This window comes from Phaenicophaeus curvirostris, chromosome 13 (genome assembly GCF_032191515.1).
Source record: "Phaenicophaeus curvirostris isolate KB17595 chromosome 13, BPBGC_Pcur_1.0, whole genome shotgun sequence".
Classification (NCBI taxonomy): Eukaryota; Metazoa; Chordata; class Aves; order Cuculiformes; family Cuculidae; genus Phaenicophaeus; species Phaenicophaeus curvirostris.
The window spans coordinates 8411384-8427750 of NC_091404.1; the positions used below are offsets into that span (position 1 = coordinate 8411384).

The 16367-nt window shown below is 38.6% G+C and overlaps 1 protein-coding gene across 15 annotated transcripts in view; it reads left to right on the top strand.

The window, feature by feature from the left end:
• The window catches only part of IL1RAPL2 (interleukin 1 receptor accessory protein like 2), a 389872-nt gene that overhangs the window by 207857 nt on the left and 165648 nt on the right, over positions 1-16367 (top strand). For 14 of the 15 annotated variants that reach the window (XM_069867567.1, XM_069867568.1, XM_069867574.1 and 11 more), the window contains one exon: positions 10384-10657. The exons of the other annotated variant lie outside the window; for it this stretch is intronic. In XM_069867567.1, the coding sequence (XP_069723668.1) occupies positions 10384-10657 (274 nt within the window). The remainder of the gene's footprint in view (positions 1-10383; positions 10658-16367) is intronic. 15 annotated transcript variants of the gene reach the window in all.

The following is a 16367-nucleotide window of genomic DNA, read 5'->3' on the forward strand; positions in this document are numbered from 1 at the left end:
ATCCTGTCTTTGCCCGGCCACAGCCAGGAGCTCAAACATCTCTCCGTCTTCCTGTCCCCGTCTTGGGTGCCGCTCAGAGAAACACGTGGCAGCTGTGTGTTTTGCAGAGTGAGTTGGGACTGTTGAGGATGACAGGAGGTCCATGAATAAAACACAGACCTGTTTGTTTTGTGCCATTCTGAGCAAATGATGTATTAGTTATGAAGGATTTGCAGTTAGTCGCTTTTGCTTACTAATAAATGAAATGTTCCTGCTGCCAGTTTTGTTTCTGGCTCATGAAGTTACTGAAAACGTGAGGAAAAGGCTGTAAACTGGGCTAGTTTGGGATCTCTGTTTTATAACGGTTCTTATTTAAAGATGAATAGTTGTTGCACTGCATTGGCTCAAAACAATGCCAGTTTCTGTTGGGTTTCGGTCACACGTTGGCCATGGCCAAAGCCTTCTGAGTCAAGACTTGGGAAGGTTTTAAAAAAGTGTGTGTAAATAGTGGAGGGGCATCTATAAGATGTGCAAGGCTGTGTTGCAGAGCACAGCACTTCGTTACCACTTGCTGTTCACCTAGAGACATTTGTAACACAGGTCGTTCTTGTAATGGTTCATCTTTCAATCATCCTTCCTTTTCTTCCTTGCATGTGATTTGATAGCTTGCAATAAGAATAATTCAATTTTTCTTTCTTTTAAATAGAAACAGAAGTCTTAAGAAAAATGCCTACCATTTAAACATACTCATTTTGAGAACACTTAGTAATTCATCAATTACAGATGCATTTTAGGCAAATAACCCTCTAACAATCCTATTCATAGTTGTCTAATAAAAGCAAATATTGTTTTGATTTGTGAGTGTTCATTTTACTGAAACAAAACTGGGTGTGTTCTGCAGTCAGGAGAGTTTCCTATTTAAATTCTGCTGTGTACGTGGAGCTGATGAATTAAGAAGGAGAAATTACAACCTAGGTTAGAGCGTGGGTCACAGCCTTTTCAAACTGAGGTCCACCTGTCATGCAAGGGGAAATGGTAATTGGCTCACTGCAGCTGAAATTGTCTGTGCCAGATAACATGGGGGATGGTATAGTGATTGTGAAATGGTCAACATGTCTAGATATCCAAAGCTAGATTATTTGTAAATTCAGATGAACTTGAATTGTTCTTTTCTATTCATGAGCATGTCCTCATTTCAAGTTGTGCATTTTCTTTTTTTCTGTTGTGTTGGTTTTGGTTTTTTTTTAATATTGCAATTTGTTCATCAAGTAGTTAGCCAATGTCCAAGGCTCAAATGTTCATTCTACCTGGTGTATTTATGGTAGGAAACTAGTTTTATAAAGCATCTTGTAATCTTCTGGTGGGCTGACTGCAGCTTTATAAGCTAGAAAATGAATTATTAACAAGTTGATTAGAGAGTGTGCACACCCAGATGCAGACATTCACACGAAAGGCTCCCTTTACGTGTCTCTGGATTGTGACCAGCCAGGGCTGTGTCGGTAGTAGGACCAAATCACTGCGATGAGGTAGGTTGGGAGAAGCCTCTGGGGGCCCAGAGTCTGGGCTTCTGCTTAGAGGCTCGGCAGGGTGACAGGTTGGCAGTGCATGCAAGGCAGGCACATTGGTCAGGCATGAGTTGCCCGTGGTAAATGGGGAATTTAAACTAACAGAAACATCCCTGCTGAGGTGTTTCAATGAATAATTGTTTAAACCTTGCACAAATACCATGTCGTTCATCCACAGGAATAACTGAGTTTGCTTTCCCCTTATGGTGAGGTGTGATAGCATCCCTAGGCTCTTCTGATGGTCTCCTTGTTCTCTCCTATTGAGCAGTCTTCCTCTGCCACAAATAAGATGTAGTAAGAGCAGACCTCTGTCACTCAAGGATTCCCCTCTGTAACAGAGGAAATGAATTTAGCCCAGTGTATTCAACAGGGACTCCATCTTCTTGACCTAATCCAAACTCAAGAGGGCTGTGACCTCAGAGCAGATAATCTAACTCAAACTATCCATATACTTGAGAAACAGATTAAAAACTAAAATAATCTTATGCACGTACACCAGTCCCTATGCCTCAGAGGAACCAATAAGTTAATAGAGTTTCATTCTGTTTAATTTTGAATTCTTATTATTCACAGCTCTTTCCTATAATTCCCTGCTGGGAATAACAAGCAGTGGAGATAGAGTTTCCTAATTGTGTGATTACTTGAGACTGCAACTACCTGATCCGGGATCTAGTTATCATTTACTTTACCTTCAGTAACTTTATTCAAAGGGACTAATGAAAAGAGACTCATCAATTATTGAAATGAATTCAGCTTTGTTCCCAAAGTTTGCATGGTGCTAAAGACTTGAAAACAGAAGTGTGTGAAAGTCTCCGTGGGTTAATGTGGTTGGCTGGAGAATATTATAATAGCGCTGTCTCAGAGATTGTCCTTAAAGAACTCACGTATGGTCAACACCACTTAAAATATTAATTGCATATACCTTCAGGTATAAAGCGTATTTCTAGTATATGGCTCCTTACTTGAATTTTTCTTAGAATAAAATTTTAATTTATGAACGCAATGGAGTATTTTCAGTCTGTTTAACTTACTATTTAAATCAGTTATTATTTTCTCTTTTCTTTGAGAAGGAGAACAAGAAGAATCTGTATCTATCTGAATTGTCTTAGCATAGTTCTGTGCACCAAAGAAGTATCAGAGATGCCGGGATCTCTGTCTTTGTGATTTTACATTATTCATTGACTTCCTCAGCGATCCCATAATAAAAATGGCAATATTAATTGTGGAAGAGATCAAAAAAAAATGACTTCCTCAGCGATCCCATAATAAAAGTGGCAATATTAATTGTGGAAGAGATCAGAAAAAAATGATTATTTTCCATTTCTGGAGCTTCAAAAGTGGAGAGGTTTTTATTTGATAGATTTTTATGGGCATTATATGGAAAATAATTGGGCTTCAGATGGGTTTCAAAGCTGGATTTGCAGTCTTTATTGGTTTCATGCCTGTGTTGCACTGAGTTGTTGCCTGCCTGAGTTAAGTTTTTTATGGAATTTAAATTTTAGTATTTAACAGGAAAGTTTTGTTACTTGTTCAGCAGGTGTAATGTCACATAACTGATCTGGCCACTCCAATCTAAGTAACATGGTTTTTGTTTAGAATAATGTTCCCTTGCTAGTGGGATAAAGGAAGAAGGGAGGTGTGCTAGTTTAGTGATATTATTTCATGGCTGACTTTGAAGAAATGAGGATTCATTTATATATCCACTAACAAAAAAAAGAGGCTTAATTGTTTGGATAACATGTTCACTGCAGATCATCCTCTTGGCTTACTTCTGTGGGCTTTACTTCCGAGGGGCTGAGAAGGCAGGACAGGCTGGGGCACAGTCCCTGAACCCGTGTCTGGGACTTCACAAAGTATATAAAGGCATAAAGCCATGAAGTCAGATTTCTTTATTGTTCTTGTCCTGGTTTTGCTGCTGTTGATTTTCAAGGTGCCTTTTACATTGTTTGCTAACATGGTGGCAGCCACAGAGAATCAAGGCATTACGTTGCATATTTAAAAACAAACCACTTTACAAGTTCCAATTTTTGTAGTGTTTACTCCAACACCGACTCTTAAAAAACCTGCCAGGTACTGAAGTGATTAGGAGATCAAGGTCACCAAACACTCATTTTTAGGGTAAATATACTGCATTTTAAACAGTTGCTCCTTTTTCTCTGTGCTCAGCAGAGCAATCTGCTTGAAGCAAAGAACATAGTTTTGGAAGGGCACTTCAGTTTAGGTCCATCTGTCTCCACTAACATCTGACTTGGAAGACGTAGCAAAGAATATGATGGGACCAGAGATTTCCTTTCCATCACAGAATGTGTTTCAGAGCTCCCTGTCTCCAGCGAAATCTAACCTGCCAGCTGCGATTTGTTCTTCTTTCCATCAGCAAGCATTCTCCAAAATCTGCGTGATAAGGTGCCACCTGAAAAGCTGGCTCTGACAAGTGCTACAGGGTGAAATGGCCCTGTCCAGTAACTTCTACTGACATTACTTTAGCATTTTTCTTCTTCAAATGTTATTTCTCAGTCTTGACCTCATTAATATACCATCGCTCCTGGACGCTGAGAATTTGTTCAGGGTCCAACCTGTTTTTTATCTCTCTAGAGAATTTTACAGATTGCTAATCTACTAGTATGTCCTTTCTTTTGCATTTTCAATATAAGTCTGAAATGCTTCTGGCTCCCTATGCATATGTAAGTCAGGACAGAGCAATCCGTTGTTATTTGGGCCTCTGGCAGTATATATTTACAGTTTGTTTGACCTCAAAGGAAATTATGAGTCTTCGGCTGGAATATTTGACATTTGAATTGGGTTGTTTAGCTTGGCTCATAAGAAAGGCTGGTCAAAAAGAATGAAGCATATACAAGTCTTTAGCTCATGTTACAGAAGTTTGAAGCTTTGCTCAAAACTTGGAAAAAAATCAGTCAGTGTATAAGGATAAGTAAATGCATTTTTCCTTGTTAATGAGCCAGATTTGGAGAAATACTTGCATGTTGCTAAATCTAATGAAGTTTTTTGCACTCTTCATTATTTCAATTAGGAATTTTGGAATGCTTGCACTTCACGTCTTTAAAGTCCCAATCTTTTTTGTGAGTACATTCGAATGGTGTAAATCTTGCTAGAAAACATTCAGAAAATGAAGATCAGAGTAGAGAAATTGCAAAGTCTGTGACTGATCCTCTTCTTGGATGTTGTGTTTCTACAGCAACATACTCTCGGTTGATGATTGCTGAATCTAAATGTTGCTGTGATCGAAATGAATTATTTAGTTAAAGTTGTTAACAGGGTAGTAGGAGAAACATTGCAAAAATCACCCAGCTTGAGTCCTGATAAATGGGTCTTTTTTCCTCAGGATTGAAGGTGGTTTTCTAAGTGGTCTTCATCTCCAACCGATGCATACTTTTTTTTTTTTATTTACAATATCCCTCAAGCAACAACTATTTGATTTTTACTAAAATGCAGTGTACAATATAAGCACAGTCAGAGTCAAAAGCCAATGTTCACTTAATTCAAAGGATGAACCTGCAGCTGACATCGTTGACACTTTACCTGAGCTTCCTTCTCCTTTTCTCTTTGCTTGCTATTTGAGATTAGCTCCCCTTCTGCTGCAGAAGGCCACCCTACTTTCTCTTCTGAAGTACGGCCAGCGTAGGGTTCTCCTCATCCCCTGTGAAACTGGGTAACTTGCTCTCTGTGTCAGTGAAATCAGCTCAGACATCTGTTAGTAGAGTAAGTTTTTATTAATGAGAGTGTCTTTGGATCATCCAGATTGGTAGGTCAGGTAAGCAAAGTTCTCACCTTGCTTTGGGGGAGACATCCAAGATTTTGAGGAGTGCACAGAGTTGTCAATAGACTGTTTAGTTTGAAATGTGTTCTCTGATCAACAAATGTATCTCTGAATATTACAGCGTTCGAAGATTCACAGTTTGGGGTATAGGGTGGAGGTTGCTGTCACTTTTCAGGTGGGTCAGCTCCACCTTCCTGACTTGTCTCATGGTATGAGGAGCAGGGAAGGGCTCTGGGAGGAGGGAGGAGGCAGGGTGGCACGGGATCACACACTGGGCTCGGCTGACAGACAGCTCTCATATGGCTGTGCCAGGTTGTGATGAGAGGCTGGCAGGGGTCTGCAGGCACCATAGCAGAGTTAGTATAGTGCAGACAGAACGCCAGAGGTGTCTGCTGTTCTATGGTTAATATATAAATAAAAATATAACTTCTGTATCAGAGAAATGGTGGGGATTTTTTCCGACTATGTATTAACAGTCACAAGCATTGCTTGCTTTGTGGAGCAGTAAATTTAATGCATTAGCCAGTATATTATTTTTTAATTATGTGTTTGTAGATGATTTCAATTTAAAATTACATTTTCAGGTAACAAGGTATGCAAACATGTTTAACAATGCTGTGATAAAAATGGCTGTAGGTGACGGATCCCTACAAAAATTATTACAGGCAGATTCACAATGCAAAAAATGATTTATATGACAGCAAGCAGAAAGACAAATTACTCGGAGACTATGTACATGCTCTTCTATAATTGCTCATAAATTATTATGGCTCATGTTAAAATGCATCTAGACTCCCTAGACAACTAGATTTATTTAAAATAAGAATAATGGGGAATTATCAGGAAATGTGAGAGACAGAGATACAATACACGCTTTGGGTGACTGCTAACATAAAAGTACAGTAACTTATTGTCAGCCAACTTAATTTATAATTTGCTTAATAATTTTGAAACCTTCCTTTTCAATTCACTCTCCCCTTGGGTTGCATTAGCCTGGATAGATAACTGGGATGGGCCCAGTGGGGCCCCACCATGATTCACTGCTGCTGAGTTTCCCTGCCCACGGGGGACACATTGGGACTTTCTCCTGCATCCATGTAGGGCTCTCATGTCATTGAACCCTTTCACATTCTACAAAGTAAGTTTTATTTTAGTTAGTTGGATTAGAAGCTACGTTAATGGGCTGGAGGGGCTGACAGATGGACAAACCACTTTTCCTTAGGAAGTTGGGCTAATAATGGGACACTATTTTTCCACATTAATGCGCCATGTTTTAGAAGATATTTCACATAATCGTCTTTATTGAAAGTGTCTAAAATACACCCACTATTGATAGGTTTTAATTTGAATAGACTTTCAATCAGGCATTTATTAAGGATCACCTGATTATTGGGTAGCAGAGAAAAGATGTATATACATTTATAGTATAGTAAGTGCCCCTCTCTAATGCCATTATTCTTCTTTTACCACTCTGATTATATTACATATTGAGAGCCCCCCCGACAAAAATGTCAGCGAACTTTGTTCTGGATAATGGAGTGCTAAACTCCACCTTAGCAGCTCTAGTCATTTGTACTGACAGCTTGGAGAATACTCCAAACGAATGTAACAATGCTCACGCTCCAGTGACTGACAGCGCAGCGAGAGGAAAAATTCCAGTTTCCACGTGAGCTCGGGGAGCCTGACCTAGATTTTAGCCTCTACAGCTTCATAAGAGGAAACATTCTTGACTGTGTATTTAACAAGAAAAAAAAAGAGCAAGGGGGAAAAAGTCGTCTCCTGTTTGATTAGTCTTTCTTCGATAATTAAGATTTAGTCAAGGCGCTCTGTGAGACTTCTCCCCTCTGCCGATGTCATCAACCGTGTAATGAATGGTAACGCCGTTCGCTGTGTGCTCTCCTCTCTGTAATTACCACCTCCTGGCATGCTGCGGGGAGCAGCCGGGGCAGGCAAGGGCGATAGGCAGGCAGCTTCTCTGCCTCTTCACTGGGGGCAGCCTTGCCGCTGGCTGCTGAAATCTTCCATTTGGATGCCGTTAATGGGAAAAAGGTCTCTAGTGTAAATCTCCTTTTCTTTCTTTTCTCCTTTTGACCCGCAGGGACTGAGCTGGGGTCTTGCATCTATTCCACTGTGTTTATATACTCCAGCAGTTGTAATTTTGGAAATAAAGTAGTAGAGAACTGCACACGAGAAGGGAGAAGAAATTTTCAAAAGCAAGATGAGGCAGATTGAATGATACTGAAGGGTGCTTAGTGTTCATTTGAGCTGTGCTTTGACAAGTTGTTTGGTGTGGATGTGGGAGAAATTTTATTGGAATCGGTGGCATTTTCAGCTTCCAAAGCTGGATATCCACACTGGATCAGTACCTAACTAACTCTGCCTAATTGGACTGTGCTCTGTGATAAGCTGACACCTTTCTCCTTGACCCACAGGCTATCCCCATGTATCTGAATGTCAGTTAATCTTTACTTTGGTTTAACTTTGCTGAAACAGCACAGATTTGAAAGCATTCGATGACGTGATGGGATTAGATTGACAGAATTAATTAGATCGGCTGAATTAGTTTGGTTCCGGGCACCCCTGTTCATTTCAGCTCACGCCTCTACTTTTGTGACTTTGCTAAAGCACAGGAGGAGGGGTGCCTTTGAGAATACCTGTATGTCCTGGAGAATGGGGATGAGCCATCTGGAGAGCTCAGCATTGCCTTGCTGAGAGAAGGTGGCTGTAAGATCTGCACTGCGCTTTAATTGAAACTCTCACGAGCCTAAAGAGCAGAGCTTAAAATAAGCACAAAGCATTTGTGAGGAAGTAGCCTGATATGGACTACATTGATACCCGCTCAATGTAAAAACCCTCAAAACTACCTATAGAAAATAATTTATGATGACAGAAATATTTTTTGATGTACAAATTGCTTGGATGGATTTGTAGGACTGGGAGACTTGAGGTCATTTTCCAGCTCTGCTGCTGGTTACTCCTGTCTGTATAACACCATCACATAGAGGTGAATGCAGTGTTTCTTGGGGTTCTGGCCAGAGTCTGAATTCCAGCGTGCAGCTTTGGTCATGGTGATGGATGTTATAAACACGGAGGGCTTCCACTGAGAACCAGTACTTTGGTACGTGATTTTCAAGTAACTATTACCCAAACTTGTCCTCTTCTATGCAGCACTGAGCTACAAGAGGGAAAACACAGAGGAAGAAGTGATGCTGCAGTAGTGGAGAGAGGGAAAATCTGTAAATTGCTGTCATTAACAATAGCCATTAACACAAGAAGCAGTAAATTTTATTTTAAATCAGCAGGATGTTTTCAGCACAATGACTATGGAAATGAAACGGAAGTTAACTGAAATTGGATGTATACAACATCAGGTGAATGCTTTGGGTTTGGGGCTTTTTTAGTTGAAAAAAGAAGTCAGTCAGTACAACCAGCAGCTGCCTGCGGGGCAGGTGGCAGACGCAGGTAGCCAGATCTGCATCATTAGGGGCCAAAGTACTGGATGGTCTCCCTTCACCTGTCAATAGCTTTACAATAGTTGTTACATTAAACATATAGCTTTGCGTACTGGCTTTTCCTTTCCTCTTGGGCCTGTGTTAGTTTGTTTTACAAGTGAAATTTGTTTTACAAGATGTTACATGGAAGTTTATGTATTAAAAATGTATGAAAGTGATTAGTGTTTTAAAATCTGGTTCAGCAGCATGGTTCATGGGGTGACGGTACAATTAAAGCTGATTCACTGCGATGGGGAAACTAAAACCTTCTGTTTATCACCATTAGTTTTGAAGGGTTCAAAAGAAGCCTGAAAGAATGGTAGACAATTAGCTAGATCTGGTATTCCACCATATGTAGAAATTTTGGCTTGCTGTGTTTCTTTAGCAAGTACATTAAAAAAATCACTTAAAGAGAGAATGTTATTGAACATGTATATGAAATGAAGGGTGTCTGAGATTATAATTTAGAGATTGAGAACTGATACTGTAAATTCAGAAAAGGCAACTTGAACCTTACTTGGTTGAGTAGGCTGTAGCTACATCAAGGGTAAGGCTGTTCCACTTAGATGCAGCTGGATATGAACAATAAATTCTAAGACCTACACATTTGATCAAGTGTATTCATTTTAGGCAGTGTTTTAGACGTGGTTTAGGCCTATTGATGATCTGTCTTTGCAGTCTTTTTCTTTGGTTATATTTTTGGTTGATTTTTAGCCTTACTGTTTGTCTGGAAAAAAAAAAAAGTTGAATTTACAAGATCTCTGATTTGTAAGGGGGAGTTACATATTCATATGGATCCATGTTCTTGGATTATATTGTTACTAACGTGATTTAAAATCATGGGAGAAATTGTAGGGAGAAGTAATTTTTATTAAACTGGCTGACATATTCATTTTTGTAAAGTATCAAGAAAACAGTTTTGAAAGTTTTTGCTGAACAGAATATCAAATGATCCCTTTTCATATTTATACAATTCCTGTATTAAGCTTGATTGCATAGGTAGTGTGTTGTAATTCTATCCTGTTGTATATAATTAATAGTTCTGCAGTTTGTGTAGGTTGTAGAATAAAGAGCCAACTAGAACTGCCTTGAAAAGAAAATGAAAAACATCACATCCATTGTTTGGTTTTGTTTTTAATGTAAACATAATTAGCAGAGAAGAACGGAAAATTTTTAAGGGGCAGGATTGGGATCAGATACCAATGTACATTTTCATCCAACAAGGAGTTATAGAATTCAAAACTGGTTAATTGGGGCAAGTAGTTAAGATGAATACATGGTTTATTTATTAAAGAGTTAGTGTTTTGGGGTTGAAAATAATGTTCTTCTAACGAAACAGAAGTGACTAGGCCTGATGTGCTCTATTTATTGCCTGCACATTTCCGTTTACATGTAACTAAAAATGTGTATAAAGCTTTTTAATTACCAATAGCTGCTTCAGGTTTTTCACATTGGTATAAAACAAAGGTTCTTTTCTTTTAAATAATTGCATTGCATTTCACAAGCTGCCTTTTGCTATCTTGAAAAAAATATATCTGTATCTAATATTTCTTTATTATTGTTTTGCTTTCAGTTGATGGTTGCATTGACTGGTCAGTGGATCTCAAGACATACATGGCTTTGGCAGGTGAACCAGTCCGAGTGAAATGTGCCCTTTTCTACAGCTATATCAGAACTAATTATAGCATGGCCCAAAGCACAGGTCTTAGGCTTATGTGGTACAAAAACAAAGGAGATTTAGAAGAACCCATTATATTTTCTGAAGTTAGGATGAGCAAAGATGAAGATTCAATATGGTTTCACTCGGTTGAGTTGCAAGACAGTGGTTTCTACACGTGTGTTCTAAGGTGGGTATTGTGCTAACGTATAAATAAGAATGTATAGATTGTGTTGATTAAAGAAAAATGTTTAAATTTGTCTCTCAGAATTGAGATTCTTCCAATTAATATATACTCATTATTTTTATTCTCATCATTATATTTGTCACATAATGTTTTGTCTTAAAATTAATTTTCCTAGTAATTAGTTACCTCTTCTACTAGCTATAATTAAACATGTGCTTTCACTTAGTTACTTTTTTGTTCCAAGTCCAACATTTGCAAATTCTCATCTTACCGTAAACTTTCAGAACTGGATACTTCTAAAATCATGATGTATTTTGGTTAAGTAATGCTCTTTTTCAAGTCCTCTGAGTTATTCAGGAGTTAGAACAATTTGAATTATTCTGATGGGGTTAGGCCATGGGGAGTTACAGTTCTGTCTGGTTTTGAACAACTGTTTATTTTAATATACAGTTATGATTTGTCATAAATTTAAGCAGACGTTGTTTGGTAACGTCTGAATGTTAGCATCTGAAATGCATGTGTCAGTAGTATTTTGGAACTGTTGGATGAGCCTTAAATTAAGCATGTGCTGGAGCTTGTGATTTCTGTCATGTGGATGTTGATGTCAGCTCCATGCCTAAAATGAGAAGATAAAAAAGGAGGACTCTTTAAGAATGAATGAATAAGTATCTCTTAGATGATTTGGTTTTAAGTAAAAGAGTTTACAGGTACTTTATATGATTCAGTGTTAAACAATATAGTTTCAGAGAATGAAGCTTGCTTCATCCTGCTCTGCTATTCTGTACTGACATTGTGCGCAGGTTTGATGATTTAATATCAAATATTTGCAGCAAAATAACAGCAGTATTCAGAGCTCAGAATTTTTTCTCTCTAACTCTGCCAAGGCTTGCTGCCCTCTCAGTTTCCTTAATACATTTTGATCCTGAAGAACACTACTAAAATCAAAGATTGAGTTGTGGTGCATAGTGGTTTGTACTGGGGACCAACTTACTATTAAGTCTGTGTTGCAGCCTTTAGAGTTAATTATTCTTTTATTGGCTGCTCTGTCATGGGTTTGGTGTAATGTGATCTGTGATATTGAAGTGTTGCAGGAAGATAGTGATTTACATGTTCCAAGGGAGCGATACCTTTTTCATGAGAAGTTGCTGTTGTGATAATCAAGTTACTCATTTAATATTCTGGCAATTTTAATGCAAATCTCATGTGAACAATAAAGAATTGATCTTGGATCAAATTCTGGGACATACTTTTATCTGGAAAATTTCAAAACTCTTTGCTCATTTACATGACAAAGTAATTTTGGTAACAAATGGGCGAGTTCTTAAATGATTCATGCATTCTCCTCATTTTCAGATAAAACTACATGGCGTGCTTCTTGGAAGGCATTACACAGCAGTAAGATATTCCCTGTCAGTTACACAGTTTTTCTGCTTTGGCTAGAACTGTCTTACATAATTACAGATTTTTTTTTGCCTTTTTCAGATTCATGCTGGAGTGCAGAGTATTATATCTAGTGATTACACATGAGAGACTATATTTCTTCCTTTACTGAACTTCTTTTTTTCTTCCAGAAATTTGGTAATGAATCCTTGCTGTTACCGTTTATAAAATCATAGGTGACTTAAAATAGCTGAGGAAATAGCAATATTAATTTATTTTAATTTCATTAAGTTGAGTTAGCGGTAATGTTCTGAAATATGATCACACTTCTGTAGTAGACTATGCACACCATTAACTATGTATTTTCAGCTTTATTAATCCTTTTTTTTTTGGGGGGGGGAATAAGCACATGTTTGTGTTTTAGTCATCAAACAGGATCACCTGCTTTGTGAGAATTAGGTGGTCATGGATGAGAGCAGTAATTCTAGAATTTTAATTTCTAAAAACATTAGCAATTTATGTTACAAAATGCCTTCTTTTATGGGCTGAATGAATAGAGATTGGTAGAGAGAGCTCAGTGCCGTGAAAACTGAGAGGTGACAGTGTCCATCAGTGTGCGACACTGGGTTCGAGGCTACGTGCATAATTGATTCTCTTGATTTGGTAGCTGAATGAAAAGATTGGAGAGGAAAATGCTTTTGATTCAAGGTAGATGTAGAACTTTTGAAGTGCTTCTCAACAGAGCAGTTTTCATTTAGGTTCTGCAAGAGAAATTCGCGATTCCAATCTTAATTGATGTTTTTCCAGCCACTCACCAAGGATGTGGGAAACTCTGCTGCAATTCCCTGTGCTGCCCAAAGAGTGGAACACCATGTTCGTGTGTCCCAGTGGTCTGGATGTGCTCCATTCGACCACTTGAAGTCTCTTGCCTTAGAACTGTCTTGTTTACGCAAAAGGGTGCAGGAGAGCGAGATGTTTAGATGTGGTGCTAAGGCTAAGTGGGGACAAGAGGTCTCGGTCCCAGAAGTTTATGGCTTGAAAGGAAGGACACCCTTTCAAGCTCTGAAGATCTTCTCTGATAGAAGGGAATTGAACATCAAGGGGTTTTAGCAAGTCATAGATAAAGGATGTCACAGGCAATAGTGAGAGCTATGCTAATTCACTCTCCCAGAGCTAGTTACTTTTTCCCAGTCAAAACAAGCTGGCAAATAAGAAAACTATGGGGAATACGCACATTTCATTGAATTTCCTGTTTGCTGAAAAGATTCTTCACAATTCTAAAAAAAAAAACCCACCCTGTTTTTTAAAAAGCTGCATTTTCTGGTTGCTCGTGGGTTCCTGTAGGATCAAGGCGTGAGCATCCTTGAAGCAATTGGAAGGAATTTTTCAGAAGCTGCTTGGAAAGGGTGGGTATGAGCAGGTGAAGGATAGACTGATATGACAGTGATTTGGAGACAGGTAAAAATTAAATGTGTCAGTGAATTCTTTCTTATAGAATTGTCACTTCAATAATCATAACATCTGTTTTGTAAGTAATCTGTAATGTGAATAAAACTAAGGAATATTAGAGCAGACTTAATGAAAGAGATTGCTTCTCCAAGCTGAAGAGCTCTGATACCATAATTAAAATATTGCCTCTTCTTTATTAACAAATAAGACATTTTTTCATAGGTGGAGTGAGTGTGCGCATATAACAGAGAAAAATTATTGTTACATTAATACTTACTTCTGTCTTCTTACAATACATTTTGACATTGAGCTGACAGTCAGATGCAAACCAAAGGTATTTTTCCTCCAGTGTTAAGCATGGCTGTAGCATATTAAGGGTTCCTGATTCTGCAGGGATTTTTTTGTTTAGAGTCCAGAGTTGAGCTGTGTTAGCTAATCCATGTGAATTCCGTGGATCTGCTTTGTTCTCAGCTGCCTTTTCTATGCCAAATCAAGATCCAGTGACATCCAAAAGGAATACTGAGTAACCGATAGATGTGTTTTATTGCAGACCCCAGATAAATGCTGGGGTGTTTGTATCGTGACCTTACTGCCCAGTATGGAAATGCTGTGTTCTGGAGGTCTCTGCAGTACAGGCCCTGGGTATGTCATTAATCTTCCAGCATCCACCAGTGCTGCTTTCAGATAAAGCTGTCAGCGTTTCTGTTACTGAGATTTGGTGTTCTGGGATTGTCACATCAGCATCTTCACTGGTGGATTCAGAGAGGAAAGCACCAAAAACAAACATGGAAACTAAACCAGACCTAAATGCATAAGGTAGCCCTGAAATTCTGGCTATGCAAGACAGTCATTTGCCAGATCATGTGCTGCTTTTCCTCTCTGAACAAATAATTTTTTTTCCATGTTGAAAACCTCTGTTTTTAGAAGAGGGAACAAGAACTGGGCCTACTTAGATCTTCTTAACCCGATCAAAGAAGAAGAGATAAGCCAGGGAAGAAATATCAGCAAAATTAGCTGCACCATTGCCCTTAGCAAAGGAACTACTCCTGGAGTCCTTTTTTCTAACTTGAGTGCAGCTCTGAAATAAACTGAACTACTGAAGAAATGCTTTATGAACAAGATCATTAAGAGTAAAACATTAGTGCATATTTGCTGTTAATTAACTGTTGGTGAACTAAAGTAACTCAATTCCCATAACATGAATCAGTCTGGGCCTTGAGGGGGTGCAGGGAAAGCAAGAGGGTGAGGTTTGTGGTCACCCGACTGGCTGACAGGGCGAAGCCTCTATTTTTGTACAGGATGCAGAATAACAAGAGTGTGAGTGCCTTGAATGCCTACGAGGCAATAAACCTGCAGATCTTTAATACCAGCATTTGATGCCAGAGAACTGCCAACAAATCAAGTTAGGAAATCTGCGTATCCTTCATCCCTTACTTTGTCCATATCTGCACAGTTCTTAATGGAGAGTAACATTGCTGTGGACATGCACAGAAGAATAAAGCCCTTGCCAAGCCATTGATCAAATACCAAGATATTACTTTTTGAGCAGTGATAAAATAGACTGATAGTAGATTTTAAGCCTTCTGGCTTCTGAATGTCTGTGGAGCGCATGACCAGCAAATCAAAATCATAGTTACATTGCCTGGAGGGGCTGTCAGTGAAACTTCATTTGCAGCTTAACCTTTGTGCTCTCACTTTAGTGGATGTTAGGTGAAGCCGAGGAGCTTGTTCCAAATGCCTACAACCAGGACTACGGTATGCACCCATCATCCCAGGAAAAGTTGCACCAGTTTTCTGAGCATTGAAAGAATGGCTTTCATGGGAAAAGAAAGAAGCGTCTTTTTCAGGTCCAAACAGGGACCAAACAGGAAAGCTGGACTAAATAATGATGTGAAAATGTGTAGGGGTAAGGCCACTTTCTCTGCAGCCATTTCTCATAGTTCTTACAATACGTGTTTTAGTAGAGTCATACATTTTGTTGGTAGCAATATCTTTTCATTACAGAATGTTTCATTTTCAGGTGCTTTGGCTTTGTTCAGTGCTCAACTGTTCATCACAAAGGTGATTTTGTATCTCTAATCCCTTTGAATGTAGTGGTGTAATTCTAGTTTAGTCACTCCTTCCATGTGCTTAGCTGGTCAGTGCTTTTTTTCCCCACAGACTCTTCAAATATCCAAAGATGATACTTTCTGGTAGGCCAGTGTCTTTTATCATCAAATGTTCAAGAGAAGCATGTCTTAAGTAGCTGGTGGATTACACATCTCATAGTTATCTCTCAGACAGACATGCTGGTATGTGATCAGCTTTCATGGTCGTACTGTCCCATGGCATGTCTGTGAAAGCCAGCTAAGTTTCACACTTGGAGCAAGCACATAGATCCAGCATGGCAAAGTATTCCCAGATTCTCTGTGACACTAACATTAAATACCATACATTAAAGATGTGTGACATTTTCCACATTAAGAGTGACTGATTCTGTATAAACAAAATCCCTGTGATATATGGTATTCAATACTTGAATACAGTGTTAGAAGAGATACAATATAAAGTCAGTATGATTCATGATAAAATAAAAGTTAACTTATGGAGATATAATGTTTTGGCATTATCAAAATGCAGGGGAAAGTAGGATCAGGATGCTTCTACTTTTCTATCTAAAATTGTGTAAAAACTGATTGTGCTCCTGCAAATCATTTCGATGACATTGTCTTTATTGAGAAAAATCAGTAATATCTGTTCTTTTGGCGCTTACACTTGCAGAAAAACAAAGATTTATTGCTTTTCCTTGGTGATATGTGTATTTCCACTCACTCATCTTCCTTGTCTAAAGCTTTGAAAGAGAAAATATCTATCCTCTGTCTTTCTGAAAGCTAGTGTTTACTGT